Source organism: Eschrichtius robustus, chromosome 12, assembly GCF_028021215.1.
Source record: "Eschrichtius robustus isolate mEscRob2 chromosome 12, mEscRob2.pri, whole genome shotgun sequence".
NCBI classification, from domain to species: Eukaryota; Metazoa; Chordata; class Mammalia; order Artiodactyla; family Eschrichtiidae; genus Eschrichtius; species Eschrichtius robustus.
Window position 1 is genome coordinate 67,244,942 of NC_090835.1, and position 21,625 is coordinate 67,266,566.

The 21,625-nt window shown below is 40.6% G+C and overlaps 1 protein-coding gene and 1 non-coding gene across 2 annotated transcripts; one reads left to right on the top strand and one right to left on the bottom strand.

Moving 5' to 3' along the window:
* The first annotated feature begins 1,259 nt into the window (after window positions 1-1,259).
* On the top strand, window positions 1,260-12,426 carry LOC137772952 (DLA class II histocompatibility antigen, DR-1 beta chain-like). The gene is made up of 6 exons (XM_068557138.1): window positions 1,260-1,352; window positions 5,766-5,772; window positions 6,818-7,074; window positions 10,159-10,438; window positions 11,733-11,756; window positions 12,362-12,426. The coding sequence occupies exons 1-6, from the start codon at window positions 1,260-1,262 to the stop codon at window positions 12,373-12,375; spliced, it is 675 nt and encodes a 224-aa protein (XP_068413239.1). The 3' UTR covers window positions 12,376-12,426.
* A 5,707-nt stretch (window positions 12,427-18,133) lies between these two features.
* Window positions 18,134-18,241, bottom strand: LOC137774367 (U6 spliceosomal RNA). The gene has a single exon (XR_011075888.1). It is a non-coding gene; the product is annotated as a U6 spliceosomal RNA (small nuclear RNA).
* Window positions 18,242-21,625: the final 3,384 nt, after the last annotated feature.

Sequence of the window (21,625 nt, forward strand, 5' to 3'; positions counted from 1 at the left end):
AACCATAATTCAAAAAGAAACATGCACCCCAATGTTCATTGCAGCACTACTTACAAGAGCCAGGTCATGGAAGCAACCTAAATGCCCATCAACAGACAAATGGATAAAGAAGATGTGGTACATATATACAACGGAATATTACTCAGCCATAAAAAGGAACGAAGTTGGGTCATTTGTAGAGACGTGGATGGATCTAGAGACTGTCACACAGAGTGAAGTAAGTCAGAAAGAGAAAAACAAATATCGTATATTAATGCATATATGTGGAACCTAGGAAAATGGTACAGATGAACAGGTTTGCAGGGCTGAAATAGAGACACAGATGTAGAGAACAAACTTATGAACACCAAGGGGGGAAACTGACAGCGGGGGGTGGTGATGGTGGGATGAATTGGGAGATTGGGATTGACATATATACACTAATATGTATAAAATAGATAACTAGTAAGAACCTGCTGTATAAAAAATAAATTAAAAAAATTTTTAAAGTGAGAGAAAGGGAAATATCCCCAATTAAATGAGGAAGTCAAAACGGGAACTAGGAGGAAGGGATTGATCACTTTTTCACATAAAATATTAATTATTCTAAAGCAGAGTTGCTGTGCCAAAGGCTGATTTGAGTCCTTTATCAATCTCTCAGCCCCCTGTAGAATGTGATTTGGACATTGACCCTATTACACTGTTAGTTACATGCTCTACAAAGGTACCTTCAAGACCCTCCATTCCACATGGAAGGTCTTGTAGAATGTGATTTGGACATTGGCCCTATTACATTGTTAGTTACATGCTCTACAAATACCTTCAAGACCCTCCATTCCACAAGGATTGCCCCCGATAAGCCACTTTCTCTATGTGTATCCTGGAGGTCCCACTAAACTCAGTGACAGCATCTGGAGACAATCCTGAAAAACTTGGGTGACCATCACTGACCAGCACAGAGCTGGGTCACGATAGGGCCCCAGTTAAAATGTTACAAATACAACTAGATCAAACCTTTAAAGCACAAAATTAAAACAATCCTCCTAAGGAAGGAAATCGAAGTTTCAAAAGAGGAACTTCATATTGAGTATCTAACCAGCAACTGATGATGATATTCACAGATGAATCTGACTGGTTCTCCAAAACTGAGACGACCCAATCCAGGAACAAAGAAATGAGTTCCTTGGTTGGTAATATCTGAGATGTGGGTTGGAGGAGGGTCCTAGTCCTCACTGAGATTTGTCTGCTCCCCTGCACCGTGTCTTCTTCTCTTCTCCTGCATGGTGTGCCTTTGGTTCCCTGCAGGCTCCTGGACAGTAATTCTGACAGTGATACTGATGGTGCTGAGCCCGCTCCTGGCTTGGGCTGGAGAGGTAAGTGCACACCTTGGATGGTGAGCTATTTTGGGGGGTGGGGCAAGGGAGGGAGTTAGGTTTGTCTGGGTCCAGGCCATGTCACTTAAAACACCGACATCTTCTTCAGTGACTACTTACCTTTATCACATGGATCCTCAATTCCTTCCACAAACAAAAGGAGCCTGGATACTCGCTCTTTTTATGAGATCTGCATAAGGTGCCTTCGTATATATACATATAGGCTATTTCTTGTCAACTCTCTTCTAATAAAACCTCTCCAGCCTTACATCCCATTCCCTCGGGGTTTTGAGAGGCTTTAGAAATGCTTTCAAAAATAATCTAAAATGATTATTAATGATTTCAAAATAATTCCCATCCATGGTTCCCTTTATTCTGTTGAGTTATGCCAGAAAATGGGAACAATCCTCTGAAAATTTTATGGGGACTCAAAAGGAGTTAGAAAGATCTCTCCTAGAAGATCCTGTGTTATGTCCATGGGATCTGTGATGCGGCTACCTCTTGCTAATACGTGAGGATGTATCAAGACACCTCACCATTGTCTCCTTTTCCTTTCTTTTTTTTAAGTTGAAGTATAGTTGATTTACAATATCGAGTTAGTTTCAGGTGTACAGCACAGCACTTCAGTTATATATATATTTTATATATATATATATTATATATATATTTATATAACATATATATATATATATTTATATAACATATATATATATATATATATATATATTCTTTTACAGATTCTTTCCCCTTATAGGTTATTACAAAATATTGAGTAGAGTTCCCTGTGCTGTACAGTAGGTCCTTGTTGGTTATCTATTGTCTCCTTTTCTTTCTCCCTAAACCCCGCTGTTTATAAGGCCTGTATGCCTGTACTGGAGGTACTCTGACAAAAGTTGGGGTTAGTTTTCTCCCTATTTCTCCTGCGTAGAGCACCCTGGACCTGAAGCAGGGATCCTTAGTACTTAGAATGACCCTGTAGTTAAGGAGCATCTAAGGGGCATTCTATGATGCCTTAAAGAACTCATAAGAACTGAAAACCTGACACAAGTTAGTGCTTATTAGTGCTTATTCTATTTTGAACCTTTCTATCCTATCAGTTTCTCCTATATCTCCTCTTTCTCTGGCCTGAACCCACAAGAAGAGATTCAACTAGTACAGAATAAATTATATGAAATTATATTTTTATAAACCCAAAATAGTCAAATATCAGCAATTTCATATGGTTCAAACCATACACCCTGAGCAGGATACAGAGCGTGTGAAGGCTGTTTCCATCCCATAGGGCTGAAAGCCAGTAAGGAAGTCAAGGGAACTCATTGGCCTCTTGGAGTCTTGGGCCCAAATTTCATAGGTTCATTCATCATGCCATCTATTTTCCATATTTAGCCATCTTTGGTTACCTCTCCTTCCGGGTTTTCCCTATTCTTTCCCCTACTATGTCATCACCGTTACTAAAAATCCCCAGTTTGCACAAACCCTCAGCACTATAACAGGCGCATTGGATGAAATGAAACTTCATGAAATGTTCCCTATCTCTTAAAAATCACCTTTTCCTTACCTGTGAATGTTTCTTCCAAGTAGTAAGAGGAGAAAGAGGAAGTTAGTCTGAATTTCTCCCAGGAAAGTAGAAGAGACATAAGGCGTCATGATTACAAAAGTGTGTTGGACATGGAGCCCCTTCTTGCTTTACCAGGAGCCCCACAAAGATCAATTCCCAAAACTATGGCTTTATTCATTTAGATGGCAAATACTTTTTTGAGCAACTATTATATACTGGGCTCTGTCCTAGGCGCAGAGGATTCTATTTGAATAACAGAAAAAAGGTCCCGTATGATCATGGAAGTTACCTAATGACAAGAGAGAAAGACAACAACCCAATAAACATTGAACCAAGAAAAACATTTCAAACAGCAATAAATGCCCTGAAAAAAATATATAAGGGTTAAGGGACTGAGAAAATTGTATTCACCTGACTTCAGTGCAAGTGTCTAGAGGGCTCTCCCTGTGACATTCATCTGAGACATAAATGATGAGAAGAAGCCAGACATGGGAAAGATCTAAGGGACAAATGCTCCAGGGAGAGGGACCAGGGGAAAGGTCAAAGTGTGGGAAGATGTTTGCTGTGTTTAAGGGACGGAAAGAAGGTTAGAGGAGCTAAAGCAGAGAAAGCAAGTTGGGGAGTGGAATAAGATGAGGTTAGAGAGAAAGTCAGGAGCCAAATCATGTTAGGCCCTGATGGCCATAGTGAGAAATTTGACTTTTATTTACAGAGCTATGTGAAGCTACTAAGGGGTTACAAGGAGAGTCCATTTATATTTATTTTAAAAACTAATTCTAGCTACCTCATGGAGACTGGATTTCAGGGGTTCCAAGTGGAGTCACGGAGACCAGTTAGGGGAGAGTAGAAGGGTTCTCCATGGAAGATGTGCCTGTGACTTCATTTAGTGTAGTAGCGATGAAGTGAACAGATTTGGGATAGATTGTTGAGTGACTTGTTAATGAATTAAATGGTGGGAGTTGGAAGATAGAAAATCAAAAGCTTATCCCTCAGGATTTTGTCTTGCATGATAACTGGGTGGATGGTAGTGCTGTTTATTGAGATAGGGAGGACTATGGACCAGTACATCTCCTTAGACTGGATCCAAAAGTCACCTAATTAATATAAAAGACTCATTTATAGATTTTACCCCTTAGGAAATTTCCAGGGTTTTAGGAGATCTGTGGCAGAAACGAGGATGAAGAACAAATACATGTTTCTTATCATAAATCACAATATCACAGTGACTAATTCCCAAGACAAAGAAATAGTCAACTTTGGTTGGACTGAACAATTTTATTTTATTGGAAAAAACAGCTCTTCACTGGGACCGGCTTCCCAAAAAACATATTTCTTGTAGGACCAAGATTTTCAACAGATATAATATTGGCAAGTTTTTCTATGTCACTCTCAGCTGCTCCATGATTGAGAGTGGTTTCTCCAGGGCATTTTTTTCATATGATTTACACCCAAGGTTCTCACCCAACGACAGCTCAGCACCCTTTCTCCCCGTACCTTCACCCGCCGCAGAACATTGGCTCCAGATAGCGCCATTTTTAGTTGTCACACAGGGGGTTTCTTTTGACAACTAATTGGGTAGAGGCCAGGAAAGCTGATAGTCAGGCTACTATGCACAGAACACCTCCCTCTCCCCAACCACAAAGAACCACCTGGTCCAAAATGTCTATAGTGCTGAGGTTGAAAACACTGCTTTATATACACTATGCTGCTTCTAAAAATTCTAGACTTGCACTTTCTACACACACTCACCTTCCAGTTCAGCTCTTCGTGGTTTTATTTAGCTTGTTTCATTACCCCCAAAACTAGACAGTTGAACAAATTCACTACTTTCTTGTTGAATCCATTCAATCAAAGCAAGTTCAAGATCTTCATTTTGATTTTTTGCCTTACGCCATGTTTTTCAAAATGTCACGAGTTCTTGGTCATCACATCTCTATTTGCTTTCAACAACTTGTCTTTTTAACTCATAAATAGTGGTGGCTGCTACCATGTTTTTCAGTAAAATGACTCAAATTTCTGCAGCAATGCTACTTTCCACACTATTAATGATACCAGAAACTTCCATTTATTCTTCTTACTTTTAACCACAGGGTTATTCTTTAACTCTTTTTGACATTTTCACAGTTCAACTAAATCTAAAGACAAAAACATTAAAAATATTTTCATTTTCATTTTTGAAAGAAACAAAAACATTCATTTGAAAACATACATGCAACCCAATGTTCACTGCAGCATTATTTACAAAATCCAAGATGCAGAAGCAACCTAAGTGTCCATCAACAAATGAATGGGTAAAGATGTGGTTTGTATATATATATATATAAACACACACACACACAGTGGACTATTACTCAGCCATAAAAAAGAATGAAATTCTGCCATTTGCAACAATGTGGATGGACCTACAGAGTATTATGGTTAGTGGAATAAGTCAGACAGAGAAAGTCAAATACTCTATGTTATCACTTATAAGTGGAATCTAAAAAATAAAACAAATGTATATGACAAAACAGAAACAGTCTCACAAAGAGTGAACTAGGGGCTGCAAGTGGGGAAATGGAAGGAGGGAGGGGCAAGATAAAGATGTGGGATTAAGAGATACAAACTACTATGAATAAAATAAATAAGCAACAAGATATATTGTACAACACAGGGAAATATAACCATTATTTTGTAATAACTTTAAATGGAGTATAACCTTTAACAGTATTGAATCATTATGTTGTACACTTGGAACTAACATAATGTCAACGATACTGTAATTTAAGACCAAAAAATCAAAAATATGTGCATTCATATGATATATATGTGTATATTTATGTCTATATGTATCTTTACACACAGTGAAGCTACAGACCACATGTAACCAATAAGAGCTCTAAGATACGTTTGACCCCTTCCCTCAGCAGGTCAGATTTGCCAAACGAATTTTGGCAGCAAATTTTTAGAAAATCTGATTTTCTGAGCTGTCCAGATTTGGAAATGCAGAAAAGGGATTGTGGACCTGTATTGGGGTTATGGTTTTAATCTCCTAAAACTCTTCAATAGTTCTCATTACGTTTAGCATAAAGTCAAAATCCTAATGTCACCTACAAGGATTTTAAGTGCCTGGTTCCACGTGATTTTTCCAGTCTAATCTTTTCCCCTCCTTTCTCTCATTCTCTGTGCTTCATTGAACTTTCTAGAGGAAGTTCATCAATTCTTTCAGCTTTTCCACACAGTATTACTGTTACCTAAAATGTGTCTCTCTGTTTCCCCTAAACACACACACACACACACCACACACACACACACTTCCTCTAGCTCACATCCACTTAACCTTTTATGTTACCACTTAAATGTCTTCAGAGACCACTTCTCTGGCACCCTAACCTAATTTAAGGTCATCCTACCATTCTCTGCTATAGAACGCCACACTTTTATCCTGACATTTCTCACTTCTGTATAAATTCTTGCGTGTTTGGCTTTTGTCCATCACTTTCACTAAATTTTAAGCTCCACAAGTAGAGGGGAGATGGCTGTGCTCCCTTCCTTAGAGTCCCAAGGGACAGCGAAGTTTGGGCACAAGCACAGCCCTAACCAAGTACTTACAGAATGAAGGAGGCTCCTAAGAGGAGATGGTGATGGGGCAAATCCCGGTCCAGTTCACACTTAGAGATGTCCAGGCGAGCATGGAAGCCAAGTGGAGACCGAATGGCTCAGGAGCAGAGGTGGGGGGCGGGGGGGTCTCTTCCGCCCAGCACGTCCTTCCTCCACCGCTGGCAGGTAGAAGATGAACCCGTGGGGTGCCTGTAGAGCCTCCGAGGGAGTCCTAGCGCCCCCGCCTGCGCCCGAGCGCCTGTCATCGGTGGGCGTCACCGCCAGTCTCTTCCCATGCGCCCGGGTGACATCATTCCTGTCCCCACAGCAATTTTCATGGTGCAGGTAAAGTCCGAGTGTCATTTCTCCAACAGCACGCGGCAGGTGCACTTCCTGGGCAGGTACATCTATAACCGGGAGGAGCTGGTGCGCTTCGACAGCCACGTGGGGGAGGACCTGGCGGTGAGCGAGCTGGGGCGGCCGGCCGCGGAGCTCTGGAACCGCCAGAAGGACGCCCTGGAGCGGGCGCGGGCCGCCGGGCACACCTTCTGCAGGATCAACTACGAGTTCTTGGAGAGCAGCGCTGTGCGGCGGCGAGGTCGGGGGCGGGGCGGGGCGGGGCGGGGCGGGGCGGGGGGAGGGCGGTGACAGAGACAGAGAGACAGAGATAGAGAGACACAGAGACAGAGGGACTGAGTCCAGGGTGAGTGTGTAGGATTATGGACAAGTACAAGTTACGAGGGTACACGTGAGAGCCTTCTGTGGGAAAACTAAAGTGAGATTTTGTCAATGTGTGCTGGTGAGAGGGGAGAGAGTGTGTGTATGGTGGGGGGAGTGGGCCTGGGGTCTGAGAGGACCGGGAGGGAGGGGTGTATGGGGAGAGGGATGCAGGAGGGAGAGCTCCAGGCATCCTCCGCTGCCGCCCTGGGAGAGCCTGGGGGAGGGGAGACGGAGGAAAAGGCTGACTCGGGTGGGTGGTCAGAGATGCGGGAAGGGACCTCCAGGTGTCTGTGGTTGGGGGAGGGTAGGGGAGGAGAGGTGAGAAATGTAAGAGGCTTGGGAGAACGTGAGAGGAGCCCCAGTCTGCTCTGGGCACACACCCTCTTACTCCTGAAACCCCTGAAATAAATGTGCTGGCGTCTGTGTGCAGGAGCGTTTCTTTGAGAATGAAATTTGTGAGGGAGACTAATCTCTAGGGGTGCAGCGGAGAAGAACCTCCCATTCACCTCCGACCTTTCTGAGGCTACTTTTAGGTTTAAATTTCCAACTCCTCTTTTGCTTTCTTAGTGTGTATATTTTTACGTATTTGAAATGATTGTGAAGCTAGCTTTTCAGATATAATTTTGTTACTTAATAATACCATACTGATGTTACTATTTTTATAATGCTAATAGTACTTAAGTAGTTGTGTTTTCCCTTTGTATGGTTGTAAGCAATTTACCCCACACTCCCCATTGTTAGATTTTATTTTCCATATTGCCACTTAGTTGGAAATTTATATCTTATTATTTTTAACTTACATTTCTTTTATTCCTAAAGTTCTTCTCTCTTTTTTTTCCCCCCAATTGTAATGACTGCCCAAAGCATTATCTATTAATCTGTTGCCACTAGGGTCCTAGTGTTTTTCTCAGTAATTTTATGGGTTGTCTATGCAGTAAGATTATTAACACTTTGCTGATACTTGATTCAACATTTTATCCAGTTTGTGGTTTCTATTAGATTCTGTTCAATACTTTCCACGTTAAGAATTTAACATTTTTTACTTACTGAAATAGAAACTGAAAAATTGTGACTAATGATTTACCATCGATCTTAAATCTGCTATTTTGTGGTATTGTACAAATGTGTCCCCCATTTCTCCTTTCTTTTTTTTTTTAAATTTATTTATTTATTTATTTATTTTATTTTGACTGTGCTGGGTCTTGTTGCCACATGAGGGCTTCTCTAGTTGTGGCACGCAGGCTTAGCTGCAGTATGTGGGCTTTTCGTTCCCCAACCAGGGATCAAACCCAGGCCCCGTGCATTGGGAGGGCGGAGTCTTAACCACTGAACCTCCAAGGAAGTCCCTCTCCTTTCTTTTAAAATAATTGTATTTATTGAGGGCCTGAGAGTGCTAGAGGTTGTCTCAGATGTTAAGAGTCCCAGACCCTGCCCTGATCTCAAATGTCAGTTTAGAAGGAGAGAGAATTCTAAAACGATAACAATTGCAAAACTAGATGTGGCTTTTTTGGGAAAAAAAAAAAAAAAGAGCAAGAGAGAGAGAGATCCATCAGCTGAGTATAAAACAATAAAAACTTTTTAAATGATTAACTTTCCTTGTTCCTTTTCCTCTGCAGGACTCATGCTTTCCTTGAGACACAACTCACAGAGTTAGAGAATGACCTCTGTCTATTTCTGCTTCTCAGGGGAAGAACCATTTCTGTGCTGTTTTAAGACGTGAGTCCATTGGGGCAGTGTAACCAGGATTTCACACTCTACATCTCTATCTACCCCACTACTGTTCCCTAATTTACCCTTAAGCTTTGAATCACACTTTCTTTCACAGTAAAAATATTCAATAAGTAACTGACATATACTGAAGGCTAAGTTCTGGCCATTTCTTTTTTGGCCCCCCTGTGCAGCTTGTGGGACTTTAATTCCCTGACCAGGGATTGAAGCCGGGCCCTCAGCAGTGAGAGCACAGAGTCCTAACCACTGGACTGCCAGGGAATTCCCCCAGCCATTTCTTTACATAGTTTAAGTCCATTAACTCTTTTTTTTTAATATGATGATCAATATTTTTTTATTGAAGTATAGTTGATTTACAATGTTGTGTTAATCTCTGCTGTACAGCAAAGTGATTCAGTTATACATATATACATCCTTTTTAAAATATTCTTTTCCATTATGGTTTATCATAGGATAGTGACTATAGTTCTCTGGGGCTATACAGTAGGACCTTGTTGTTTATCCATTCCATATACAGTATAATAGCTTACATCTGCTAACCCCAACCTCCCACTCCATCCCTCCCCCAACCCCACCCTCCTTGGCAACCACAAGTCTGTTCTCTATGTTCGTGAGTCTGTTTCTGTTTCGTAGATAAGTTCATTTGTGTCATATTTTAGATTTCACATATAAGTGATATCATATGGTATTTGTCTTTCTCTTTCTGACTTACTTCACTTAGTATCATCATCTCTACGTCCATCCATGTTGCTGCAAATGGCATTATTTCGTTCTTTTTTATGGCTGAGTAGTATTCGGTTGTATATATGACTCATTTAACTTGAAGAGGTAAATTCATATCATTATCCTCCTTTAGAGGCGAGAAAGCTGAGGCACAGAGGGATTTAAAAACTCTCCCAGGATTAACCAGTTAGAAGTAGAGCCTGGATTTGAACCCAGGCAGCCTAGTTACAGAAATCACCCTTTTATTCAATGCACCCTGTGTCTTGAAAAATTTGTAAATACTTCAACAATAAGTAACTGTTTCAAATTATGGAAAGAAACCCCACAATTTTGCTTAACATCTCTCAACTCTAACAGGCCCTGTTTTAGGGGTTAAATTCAAGACCCATGACACTGACTTCTCCTAAGCCACATGGCAGCCTGGCCTGCCCAAGGCTGCATCTGGTCAGGATACTTACTGTCTCCCTCGCTATTCCCTCTACCTTTTCTCTCCTACAGGAGCCTACAGTGACTGTGTATCCTGCAAAGACCCAGCCCCTGTGGCACCACAGCCTCCTGGTCTGCTCTGTGAATGGTTTCTATCCAGGCCACACTGAAGTCAGGTGCTTCCAGAATGGCCAGGAAGAGGAGGCGGGGGTGGTCTCCACAGGCCTGATCCCTAATGGAGACTGGACCTTCCAGCTCATGGTGATGCTTGAAATAGTTCCTCAGAGTGGAGAGGTCTACACCTGCCACGTGGAGCACCCCAGCTGGACGAGCCCTGTCGCAGTGGAATGGAGTGAGAAGCTTTCTGACCTTGAAAATTCCTTATGCATCAGGGAGGAGACTTGCTTACCCCGGAGTGTCAGGTTTCTCCTCTCCCCACAGCATATGTGCGTTTGCTCCATGTTCTTCTCTCCTTCAGCTTAGGTTATTGGGGCTGCCCTGTGATAACCTGTGATAGAAATCCCCTGATAGTTTACAGATATCCCGTGATGGTTTCTACAAATACCTATACTCCCTGGGGAGGCAGTTCTGGCTGACAAGCTGAATAGAGATGTCCCTGTTTTGAGCCTCCCATGACATCACAGGTCATGGTCACCCCTTGGCCCTGGGCACCAGTCCCCTGCGTCGGGCTGGGCTTGTGCTTCTGACACTCCTGCTCTGAGTTCTTATTGTGACCTGAGAAGGGGCACATCCTCTACAGGGATGTTCCTGACCTGAGGGGAGTTCAGTCTCATCCAGTCCCAGGCTCCTCTTCCATCAGATGTTGAAGACGTGTGGCCTTATGCCAGGGCTGTGATATTTAAACGATTCACTGCCTGAACCTTGTAGCCATTCCTTTTCTAGGAATGGCCAATTATTCTAGTTCTTTCAGATCAGGCTTCTCCCCCCAATCAAAGCTCTCAGAGTCTCAGAGAAGTTGGATTCAGGGTAAAAATCACCCAAACTAGCTTCTTTTCTCAGGGACACAGTATGAACCTTCACAAGGCAAGATGCTGAGTAGACTCGGGGCCTGTGTTATGGGTCTGCTCTTCCTTGGGGTGGGGCTGCTCTTAATCAGTAATTAAAATGGTAAGGAAGCTGTTAGCAGCTGAGATGCCCCGCAGGTTTTTTGGAGGAAGAAATAAGGCTTTGTTCAGTGAGTTCTCTGAATATCGATGACCCTATCCTATACAGGGTCATCGATATTCAGAGAACACATCGAGCAACCTTTACCTAGTCGATCTCAAATTTCCTGGAAATCCAGAAATCAACAGTCCATGGTTATTTATGGGTGAAATATAAGAGGTGATGGCCTGTAGAGATAAGAGAAGGGTTATCATGCATGGAGATCTCAGATGGAGATCCTGGGGCAAATGCAGGAAGAGACGCTAAACCTGATGAAATGATGCTGGATTTGTGTGACGGAAGCTTCCTAGGTCACATGCTCTCAGGGTCTGCTCTCCTCTCCACCCTGGCATCAGGTGATATGGGTGGTGATGTAGAGAAATCTCAGGTGAGAGGGGGGAGTCAGGGCCTGGGGACATTGTATCCGGGGACAGACTTGCCTCCGTATCTTTTAAGTATACATCCTCCCTTCCCTTTCCTAGGATACTCTGGACTTCAGCCAACAGGTAATGCCCTTTCATCTTCTTTTAGAGATAGATTTGGTCTCCTAGAAATGGTGGTGGAGATGACAAGACAGGAGACAGACAAAATGAGAAAGACTTTGAATTCTGATTAGGCGGTTTGCACTAAAGCTTTGCACCAGCTAGTAAGAGAACAGACTTGTGTTTGCCAAGGGGGAGGGGGTGGGGGAGGGATGGATTGGGAGTTTGGGGTTAGCAGATGCAAACTATTACATATAGGATGGATAAACAACAAGGTCCTACTGTATAGCACAGGGAACTATATTCAGTATCTTGGGACAAACCATAAGGGAAAAGAAAATGTGTGTGTGTGTGTGTGTGTGTGTGTGTGTGTGTGTGTGTGTGTAACTGAATCACTTTGCTATACAGCAGAAATGAACACAGCATTGTAAATCAACTATACTTCAGTCAAACATAAATAAATAAATAATATAAGAGGCCTGTGCTCTAAAGTATCTTTGGCTCAGGGAGTCTTAAGAATGATTTCCCCCTTCTTACTACAGGGCTTTAACGTGAGGCCCCCAAAAAGAGGGAAAGAAGCAGCATGAAGAGGTAGGTCTGGGAACAACCCTCTCCTCTGTCTCCTGTAGGACTCCTGAGCTGAAGCGAAGATGGTGACACTCAAGCAAGAACCCTCTGTCCCATCAACTAGAGGTGATCATACTAAGTGAAGTAAGTCGGAAAGAGACAAATACCATATGATGTCACTTATATGTGGAATCTAAAATATGGCACAAATGAACCTATCTACAAAACAGAAACTGACTCATAGACATAGAGAACAGACTTGTGGTTGTCAAGGGGGAGGGGACGTGGGGGAAGAATGGAGTGGGAGTTTGGGATTAGCAGATGCAAACTATTATATATAGGATGGATAAACAACAAGGTCCTAATGTATAGTGCAGGGAACTATATCCAATCACCTGTGATGAACCATAATGGAAAAGAATAGAAAAAAGAATGTCTATATGTGTGTAACTGAGTCCCTTTGCTGTACAGCAGAGATTGGCACAGCATTGTAAATCAACTCTACTTCAATAAAAAAAAAAAATTAAAAAAAAAAAGAAGAACCTTCTGTCCCAGCTTCTTCACAGCACGAAACACTCATTCTTCACAACAAGAGTACTTTCTCAGGACCTGGTTTGCTCAGGATCTGGTTGAATGACCCTGCAGGAAATGTCCTGGATGGCTTCGTCAGCCCCTAACCTGGACCTGGAAGTTCCCAATGTTGATTCCAATACCTTATTTCATTCTTTCCTGATCCTCTTTGTTTTCTACCCTTGCTGCCTCCTTTGGCCCACATTTCCTTATATTTATTTTCTGAAATACACAGGGAGTGAAATCTTCTGCTTCATACAGCATCAAGGACAAGAAATAGACGGAAAAGAGAAAGGGAGAGTTGCATCACAAAACAAAGATGGTTTTCATTTACATTCCGGAATTTTGGACACATGTGATCTGGAAGGTTTCCTTGCTTCTTTCCCTGTTTTATCTCGGGTTTTCTGCATTGTGTATTTAGGCGTGTTGCCCTGAGCTAGGAGAAAGCCCTTACTGAACCCACTTCCTGGTCTCCTACATCTTTGCATTCTCAAAGACAGACACACAAGTCCCTTCACACCATGGGATACAGAAAGGGGACAACAAATACAAGACATGCAGGTAACTTGTAAGTATATGATGCCTTCAATCACATTCTTTTGTCTCTTTTCCCTGATTTTTTTAAAAGAAAATATCTAAACCTGGGTACTTCTAGAACTTTCCTTTTATTATTAAGGGTAGACTTCAACACCTCAATTTTTTTTTCTATCTCTTGAATAAAAATCAGCGGCATGCTGACTCTGACTTGGGATGTGCTCTTTTCAGAAAGCTATCAGGACAAAGCCACTGTAGTGGAAAAGATGTATTTCTGAGGCCCCCCCCCCAGATAGTGTGACAAACTGTCTGTCATGAGAGAATCCTGTGTGGACCTTACCTTAGCAGAAAACAGAGAAAGTGCTGGGAAACAAAAGGGAATGCATGAATACACTGGTCTAAACGATGAAGTACCCTGCAGCTAGAAAAAAATGAGAAGCTCTCTGTACCCTGCTATGGAATAATCTCCAAAATATATTTGGAACAAGGTACAGGAGAGTATGTGTAGTATACAACATTTTGCTTAATAAATTAGAGGAGGAGAATAAGAATATCTAGCTATACCCATTCTATTCTACTCACATGTGTATATAGAAACAATGGAAGGTTTGTAAAAGTGGTTGCCTAAATGACAATGAGAATATATGTTGTAACGAACAGATTTGAAAGCTTGACTTGTCTGAATATCTTATTTAATCATTTTAAATTGAAGAACATTCAAATATTTTATGTAATCAAAAATTTATTTTTTTATATCACTAAACACTAAATATGGTGTGCACCAGTAAATTAATTAATTGATTAATTTATTCGGCAAACACATATTAAAAACCCCTTTTGTATTAAGTACAACTTTATTTTTTTTTTCTTATTAGTCATCCATTTTATACACATCAGTGTATACATGTCAATCCCAATCGCCCAATTCAGCACACAACCACCCCCACCCCCCGCCACTTTCCCCCCTTGGTGTCCATACGTTTGTTCTCTACATCTGTGTCTCAATTTCTGCTCTGCAAACCGGTTCATCTGTACCATTTTCTAGGTTCCACATATATGCGTTAATATACAATATTTGTTTTTCTCTTTCTGACTTACTTCACTCTGTATGATAGTCTCTAGATCCATCCATGTCTCTACAAATGACCCAATTTTGTTCCCTTTCATGGCTGAGTAATATTGCATTGTATATATGTACCACATCTTCTTTATCCATTCATCTGTCGATGGGCATTTAGGTTGCTCCCATGACCTGGCTATTGTAAATAGTGCTGCAATGAACATTGAGGTGCATGTGTCTTTTTGAATTATGGTTTTCTCTGGGTATATGCCCAGTAATGGGATTGCTGGGTCATATGGTAATTCTATTTTTAGTTCTTTAAGGAACCTCCATACTGTTCTCCATAGTGGCTGTATCAATTTATATTCCCACCAACAGTGCAAGAGGGTTCCCTTTTCTCCACACCCTCTCAAGCATTTGTTGTTTGTAGATTTTCTGATGATGCCCATTCTAACTGGTGTGAGGTGATACCTCATTGTAGTTTTGATTTGCATTTCTCTAATAATTAGTGATGTTGAGCAGCTTTTCATGTGCTTCTTGGCCATCTGTATGTCTTCTTTGGAGAAATGTCTACTTAGGTCTTCTGCCCATTTTTGGATTGGGTTGGGTTTTTTTTTAATATTGAGCTGCATGATCTGTTTATATATTTTGGAGATTAATCCTTTGTCCGTTGATTCATTTGCAAATATTTTCTCCCATTCTGAGGGTTGTCTTTTCGTCTTGTTTATGGTTTCCTTTGCTCTGCAAAAGCTTTCAAGTTTCATTAGGTCCACTTGTTTATTTTTGTTTTTATTTCCATTACTCTAGGAGGTGGATCAAAAAATATCTTGCTGTGATTTATGTCAAAGAGTGTTCTTCCTATGTTTTCCTCTAAGAGTTTTATAGTGTCCGGTCTTACATTTAGGTCTCTAATCCATTTTGAGTTTATTTTTGTGTATGGTGTTACGGAGTGTTCTAATTTCATTCTTTTACATGTAGCAGTCCAGTTTTCCCAGCACCACTTATTGAAGAGACTGTCTTTCCTCCATTGTATATCCTTGCCTCCTTTGTCATAGATTGGTTGACCATAGGTGCGTGGGTTTATCTCTGGGCTTTCTATCCTGTTCCATTGATCTATATTTCTGTTTTTGCGCCAGTACCATATTGTCTTGATTACTGTAGCTTTGTAGTATAGTCTGAAGTCAGGGAGTCTGATTCCTCCAGCTCTGTTTTTTTCCCTCAAGACTGCTTTGGCTCTTCGGGGTCTTTTGTGTCTCCATACAAATTTTAAGATTTTTTTGTTCTAGTTCTGTAAAAAATGCCATTGGTAATTTGATAGGGATTGCATTGAATCTGTAGATTGCTTTGGGTAGTATAGTCATTTTCACAATGTTGATTCTTCCAATCCAAGAACATGGTATATCTCTCCATCTGTTGGCATCATCTTTAATTTCTTTCATCAGTGTCTTATAGTTTTCTGCATGCAGGTCTTTTGTCTCCCTAGGTAGGTTTATTCCTAGGTATTTTATTCTTTTTGTTGCAATGGTAGATGGGATTGGTAAATGGTAAATTTAATCCAAAAGATTAAAAAGGAGATACATAAACTGAAAACAGACGATAAGAATGGAAACAAACTTGACAAAAAGTATGTGATTAGGAACAAGCTAGAAAAGTAAATCAAAGAAATATTTTACCCTTGTATAAAACATTGTGCAACTATTAAATCATTATATAATTCTAAATTCCATAGACTTTGGGAATATAAGTAAATTATTATATTAGAAGTAATTATAAGTAATATAGATTATATAAAGATGTTGGACAAGTCTCAGAGAAAGAAATTGGTTGAGAAAATAGAGGATTCTGCTATTTTGTTCCATTTGAAGAGTCAGTTTCAAATAGAAGGAAATCCTAAGTGTAAGTGATTGATTTAGAAGTTTATTTCAAAGTAATAATCATTTAAGCACAATTCCTCCAGTGTCAGAGACTATTATTCTATTTTTAAGCAAATTCAGTCTATTTTTTGAACATCTTAGTTGCATTGTGTATTATTTACACTAAACAAGTCATCATGCTATAGGAATTTAATAAGGAGATAGTCATGTCTGCAATAGACATACAGTTGAGATAAGTTTTATTTGATCCCAAGGTTGCAGCTTTACTCTTGCTTTGTTATCTGAGGTGAAGAAATGCTTCCTCTCATTTTATTTGAAACCTGGTGTGAAATTATAAGGTTGAATTAAAATGTATGGCACGACTATTTCAATGAAGATGCTTTCTGCTGCTAGTAGCAGAAAAAACCCAATCAATTTGGCTTTGATTTTTTTTTTTTACTTATTTTACATAGCAGATTGGCCCCAGGTAGGGCACCTCCAGAGCTGATCAATGTAGCTGTCCAATGGCTAAATGTATCCATCACCTCCAAAAATTTCCCTGTGTTCCCCCACCTTTATTGTGATAAGAATCCTTTCCATGAGACCTACCATCTTAACAAATTTTTAATTACACAAGAGACAACTTAATTTTTCCCAGAGTGTGATATTGGGTTTCATAAAATGAAATCTATATTTGGTCTTTTTCCCCATTCCTGGCACAGTTCTCCTAAAACCCTTGGAATTTCCAAAGTGATGAGAGCCACAAAGGTGTCTCGTTATATTAATGAGGTGACAGTTGGACCCCACTTAAGTGTGGGGGCTGGTTGCGGGGAGAACCAACCCTGTGATCAGACCCACTCCCTGACCTCTGGGAAAGAGAAAGTACTTGGAGGTTGAAACAACAGCCAATGGCAACTCAGGGGATCCCAGACACAGCAGAAGAGCCCCATCTCAGAGCCTCAGGTGGCAACACCAGCAACACTGGCAGCAGCAAAGCACCAATGACTCCAGTGGCACAAGAAGTGACAGTGAGAGCACCTTGCAACACCTCTGACAGAAGAACTCAAATATAACCAGAGGCAGCTCAGATAATAGAAACCAAAACCGTGTGCTCTAGTGCCACCTATTGGAAAACAAAAGAAAAGCCTCTAACTTCTAAACCCTCGATTCATTAGAATCGAAGTGTGCTCGCTACTTCAAATGTGCTGGCAGAGGACAACTCATCAAGCACCATGAAGAACCACAGCAATAGTGTACCACAAAAGTAAATGACAATTCTCCAGAAACCAATCATAAGGTCATGGGATATGGTGATCTAAGTGACAGAGAATTCAAAACAGCTGTCAGGAAGAAACTCAACGAGCAACGAAACTCACAAAGGCAGAACAGAAGGAATACTTTCCCAAAGAGATTGAAACCCTAACAAAAAAAAAGAACCAAACAGAAATTCTGGAGCTAAAGAACTAATAAACGAGATGAAGAATTCATTAGAAAGCATTGGAAATAGAGCAGACGTATGGAAGAGAGAATTTGTGAGCTCAAAGATAGAAATGTAGAAATGATACTAGCAGAAGAGGAAAGAGAAAGATCTTCTTATTTATTTTTTTAACGTCTTTATTGGCGTATAATTGCTTTACAATGGTGTGTTAGTTTCTGCTTTATAACAAAGTGAATCAGCTACACATATACATATATCCCCATATCTCCTCCCTCTTGCGCCTCCCTCCCACCCTCCCTATATCCCACCCCTCTAGGTGGTCACAAAGCATCAAGCTGATCTCCCTGTGCTATGTGGCTGCTTCCCACTAGCTATCTATAAAAATATGGAACGCTTCACGAATTTGCGTGTCATCCTTGCACAGGGGCCATGCTAATCTCTCTCTATATGGTTCCAATTTTAGTATATGTACTGCCAAAGCAAGCACGAAAATCTTTTTTAAATGAGGAAATTCTATGAGAGCCATTTGACTCTTTTAGGAAGGGCAACATTAGGGTGATGGGTATCTCAGAAGAAGAGAGCGAGACGGGAGGAGAGAAGTTTATTTAAAGAAATAACGGCTGAGGGGCTTCCCTGGTGGTGCAGTGGTTAAGAATCCGCCTGCCAATGCAGGGGACACGGGTTCAAGCCCTGGTCCAGGAAGATCCCACATGCCGTGGAGCAACTAAGCCCGTGAGCCACAACTACTGAGCCTGCGCTCTAGAGCCCATGAGTCACTACTGAAGCCTGTGCGCCTAGAGCCCATGCTCCGCAACAGGAGAAGCCACTGTAATGAGAAGCCCGCGCACCACAAGGAAGAGTAGCCCCCACTTGCCTCAACTAGAGAAAGCCCACACGCAGCAACGAAGACCCAACACAGCCAAAAAAAAAAAGAATAAATAAAATAAATAAATTTTTAAAAATATAATAAAAAGAAAGAATGGCTGAGAACTTCCCAACCAGGGGAAGGAACTGAATCTACAAGTCAATGAAGCAAATAGAGCCCCTCATTAACTCAATGCAAAAAGACCATCTCCAAGACACATTATATTAAAATTGTCAAAAGTCAATGACAGGGACTTCCCTGGTGGTCCAGTGGTTAGGACTCCGTGCTTCCACTGCAGGGGGCACAGGTTCAATCCCTGGTCAGGGAACTAAGATTCCACATGTTGCACAGCACAGCCAAAAAGAAAAAAAAAAAAAGTCAAGGACAGAGAATTTTTTAAAGGCATCCAGGGAAAAAAGGATCGTAACCTGCAAAGGAACCCCCATTAGTTTATCAGCAGAGTTCTTAGCAGAAATTCTACAGGTCAAGAGGGAGTAGAATGACATTCTCAAAATACTGAAAGATAACTGTCAGCCAAGAATGCTCTATCCAACAACGTTGTCATTCAGAGATGAGGAGAAATAAAGACTTTCTCAGACAAACGAAAGCTGAGAGAGCTCATCAACGTATACCTTCCTTACAAGAGATGTAAGAAGGAGCTCTTCTACCAGAAATAAAAATGTAACTGAACACAGGTTCAGTTGCTCGCCACTCATAAGCCAATAATTTGAGAGGCAAGTGTCAGTAGAAAGGAAACATGCTTTAATCAGAAAAGCCAGCAATCTGGGGAGAAGGTGGACTTGTTTCCCAAACCAACTCCAAAGATTCTGCTCAGCCATGACAGTTTTTAAAGGGAAAAATGGAGGGAAAGAATCTCAGTGAATCACCAAGTCAGGAGGCTGGGTTCTGCATCATTCTCCATTGAGTGCAGACTGGCTGACTCTCTCTTCAGATGTTATCTTGCCTGCGTGATCTCCTGCAGGATTGCTTGGGGGGTTGGGCTGCTGCGGGTAGAGAGCTAGTCATTTTTTAACTGCTTTTTATCTAGGAAAAGAATCAACAGGTTAGACAAGGCATGGTGTGCATTCAGGAGAGCATAAGTCGGGAGTTAGTTTCAATTGCCTAGTGATCTCATTCCTATAATGAGGTTCTTTTAAGGTTAGAGGGGAACAGAAATGGGCAAATAGGAAAGGGGCAAAAGAGCTGCTTTCAAAAAGGTAAAATGTACACACAACTTTGAGTAAGGTGATACACAGACAGAATCAGAAAATTGCAGCTCTGTATCAGAATAGGTTTTCAAACACTTATTGTAGCGTAAAGGTAAAAGAAGGGGGTGAGGCATAAAAATAACTAGAGCTACTTCAATTTGAGAACAAACACAACATAAGGGATAATTTGAGACAACAAAAACATAAAAAGGGAAGAGGAAAAATACAGAAGCCATATAGGTAAATGAAGATAAGATGCTATCAGCAGAAAAAAAGACTATTTTATATATGAGATATTTTATACAAATCTCATGGTAACAACAAAACATAAACCCAGAATAGAGACATGAAACATTAAAAAAGAGGAAACTGAGAAAAACATCCTTTAACACCACCAAACTAAAATGGCAGATAGAAACACAAAGAAAAAAGAAGCAATAGAGATATAAAACAACCAGAAAACAAAAGATAGAATGGCAGTACCATATCCTCATCTATCAATATTCACCCTAAATGTAAATAGATTGAATTAACCAATCAAAAGACACCACTGTAACCACTACTCTGTTCTCTGTATCTAAGCATTTATTTTTGTTTGGTATGTCTTGTTTATTTTGTCTTTATTTACTTGTTTTTGCATTCCACGTATCAGTAAAATCATACATAATTTCTCTTTCTCCATCTGACTTATTTTACTTAGGGTCATACACTCAAGGTCCATCCATGTGGTTGCAAATGGCAAGACTTCATCTTTTTTTTTTTTTTTTTAACTTTGTTCTCATAGAATTTTTTTTTTTTTTTTTGGCTGTGTTGGGTCTTCGTTTCTGTGCAAGGGCTTTCTCCAGTTGCGGCGAGTGGGGGCCACTCTTCATCACGGTGTGTGGGCCTCTCACTGTCGCGGGCCTCTCCCGTTGCAGAGCACAGGCTCCAGACGTGCAGGCTCAGTAGTTGTGGCTCACGGGCTTAGTTGCTCCGTGGCATATGGGATCCTCCCAGACCAGGGCTTGAACCCGTGTCCCCTGCATTGGCAGGCAGATTCTCAACCACTGCGCCACCAGGGATCATCTTTTTTACAGCTGGTAGTATTCCATTGTATGTGCGTGTTTGTGTGTATACATATATATATATATATATATATATATATATATATATATGTATATGTATATATATGTATATATATATATATATATATATATACACATATATATATACCACATTTTTTTTTATCCATTCATCTGTTGGTGGGCACTTAGGTTGTTTCCATATCTTGGTTATTGCAAATAATGTTGTGATAAACATGGGGACGCATATATCTTTTCGAGTTAGAGTTTTCATAGTCTTTGGATAAATACCCAGAAGTGGGAGAAGGGTGAAATGGGTAAAGGGGATAAACTCTCTGAAGATGAATGGAAACTAAATCTGGCAGTGAGCATGCTCTAGTGTGTACCAAAGTAGAAATATAAGGTTGTAACATAAAACTTATATAGTGTTATAAACCAATGTTACCTCAATAAAAAATAAATTAAAAGAAAAAAACTATAATTCACTGAAAGCATTAAATTTTACATGTACAAAGAGTGAATTTGTGGTAAGTAAATTATACCTCAAGAAGCCTGTTAAAATAATCTTTCTTAAAAGAAAAAGAGTCTTCCTAAGCAAGACAGAAAGTCTAGAAGACATAAAGAAAAATATGTATTTGAATAAAAATTTTAAATTTATTTGCATGGATTAAATAAATTTTAAAGAAATATGTAAAGCTCAGAAAACTTTGCAACACACAAGGCTGACAATGGGCTAA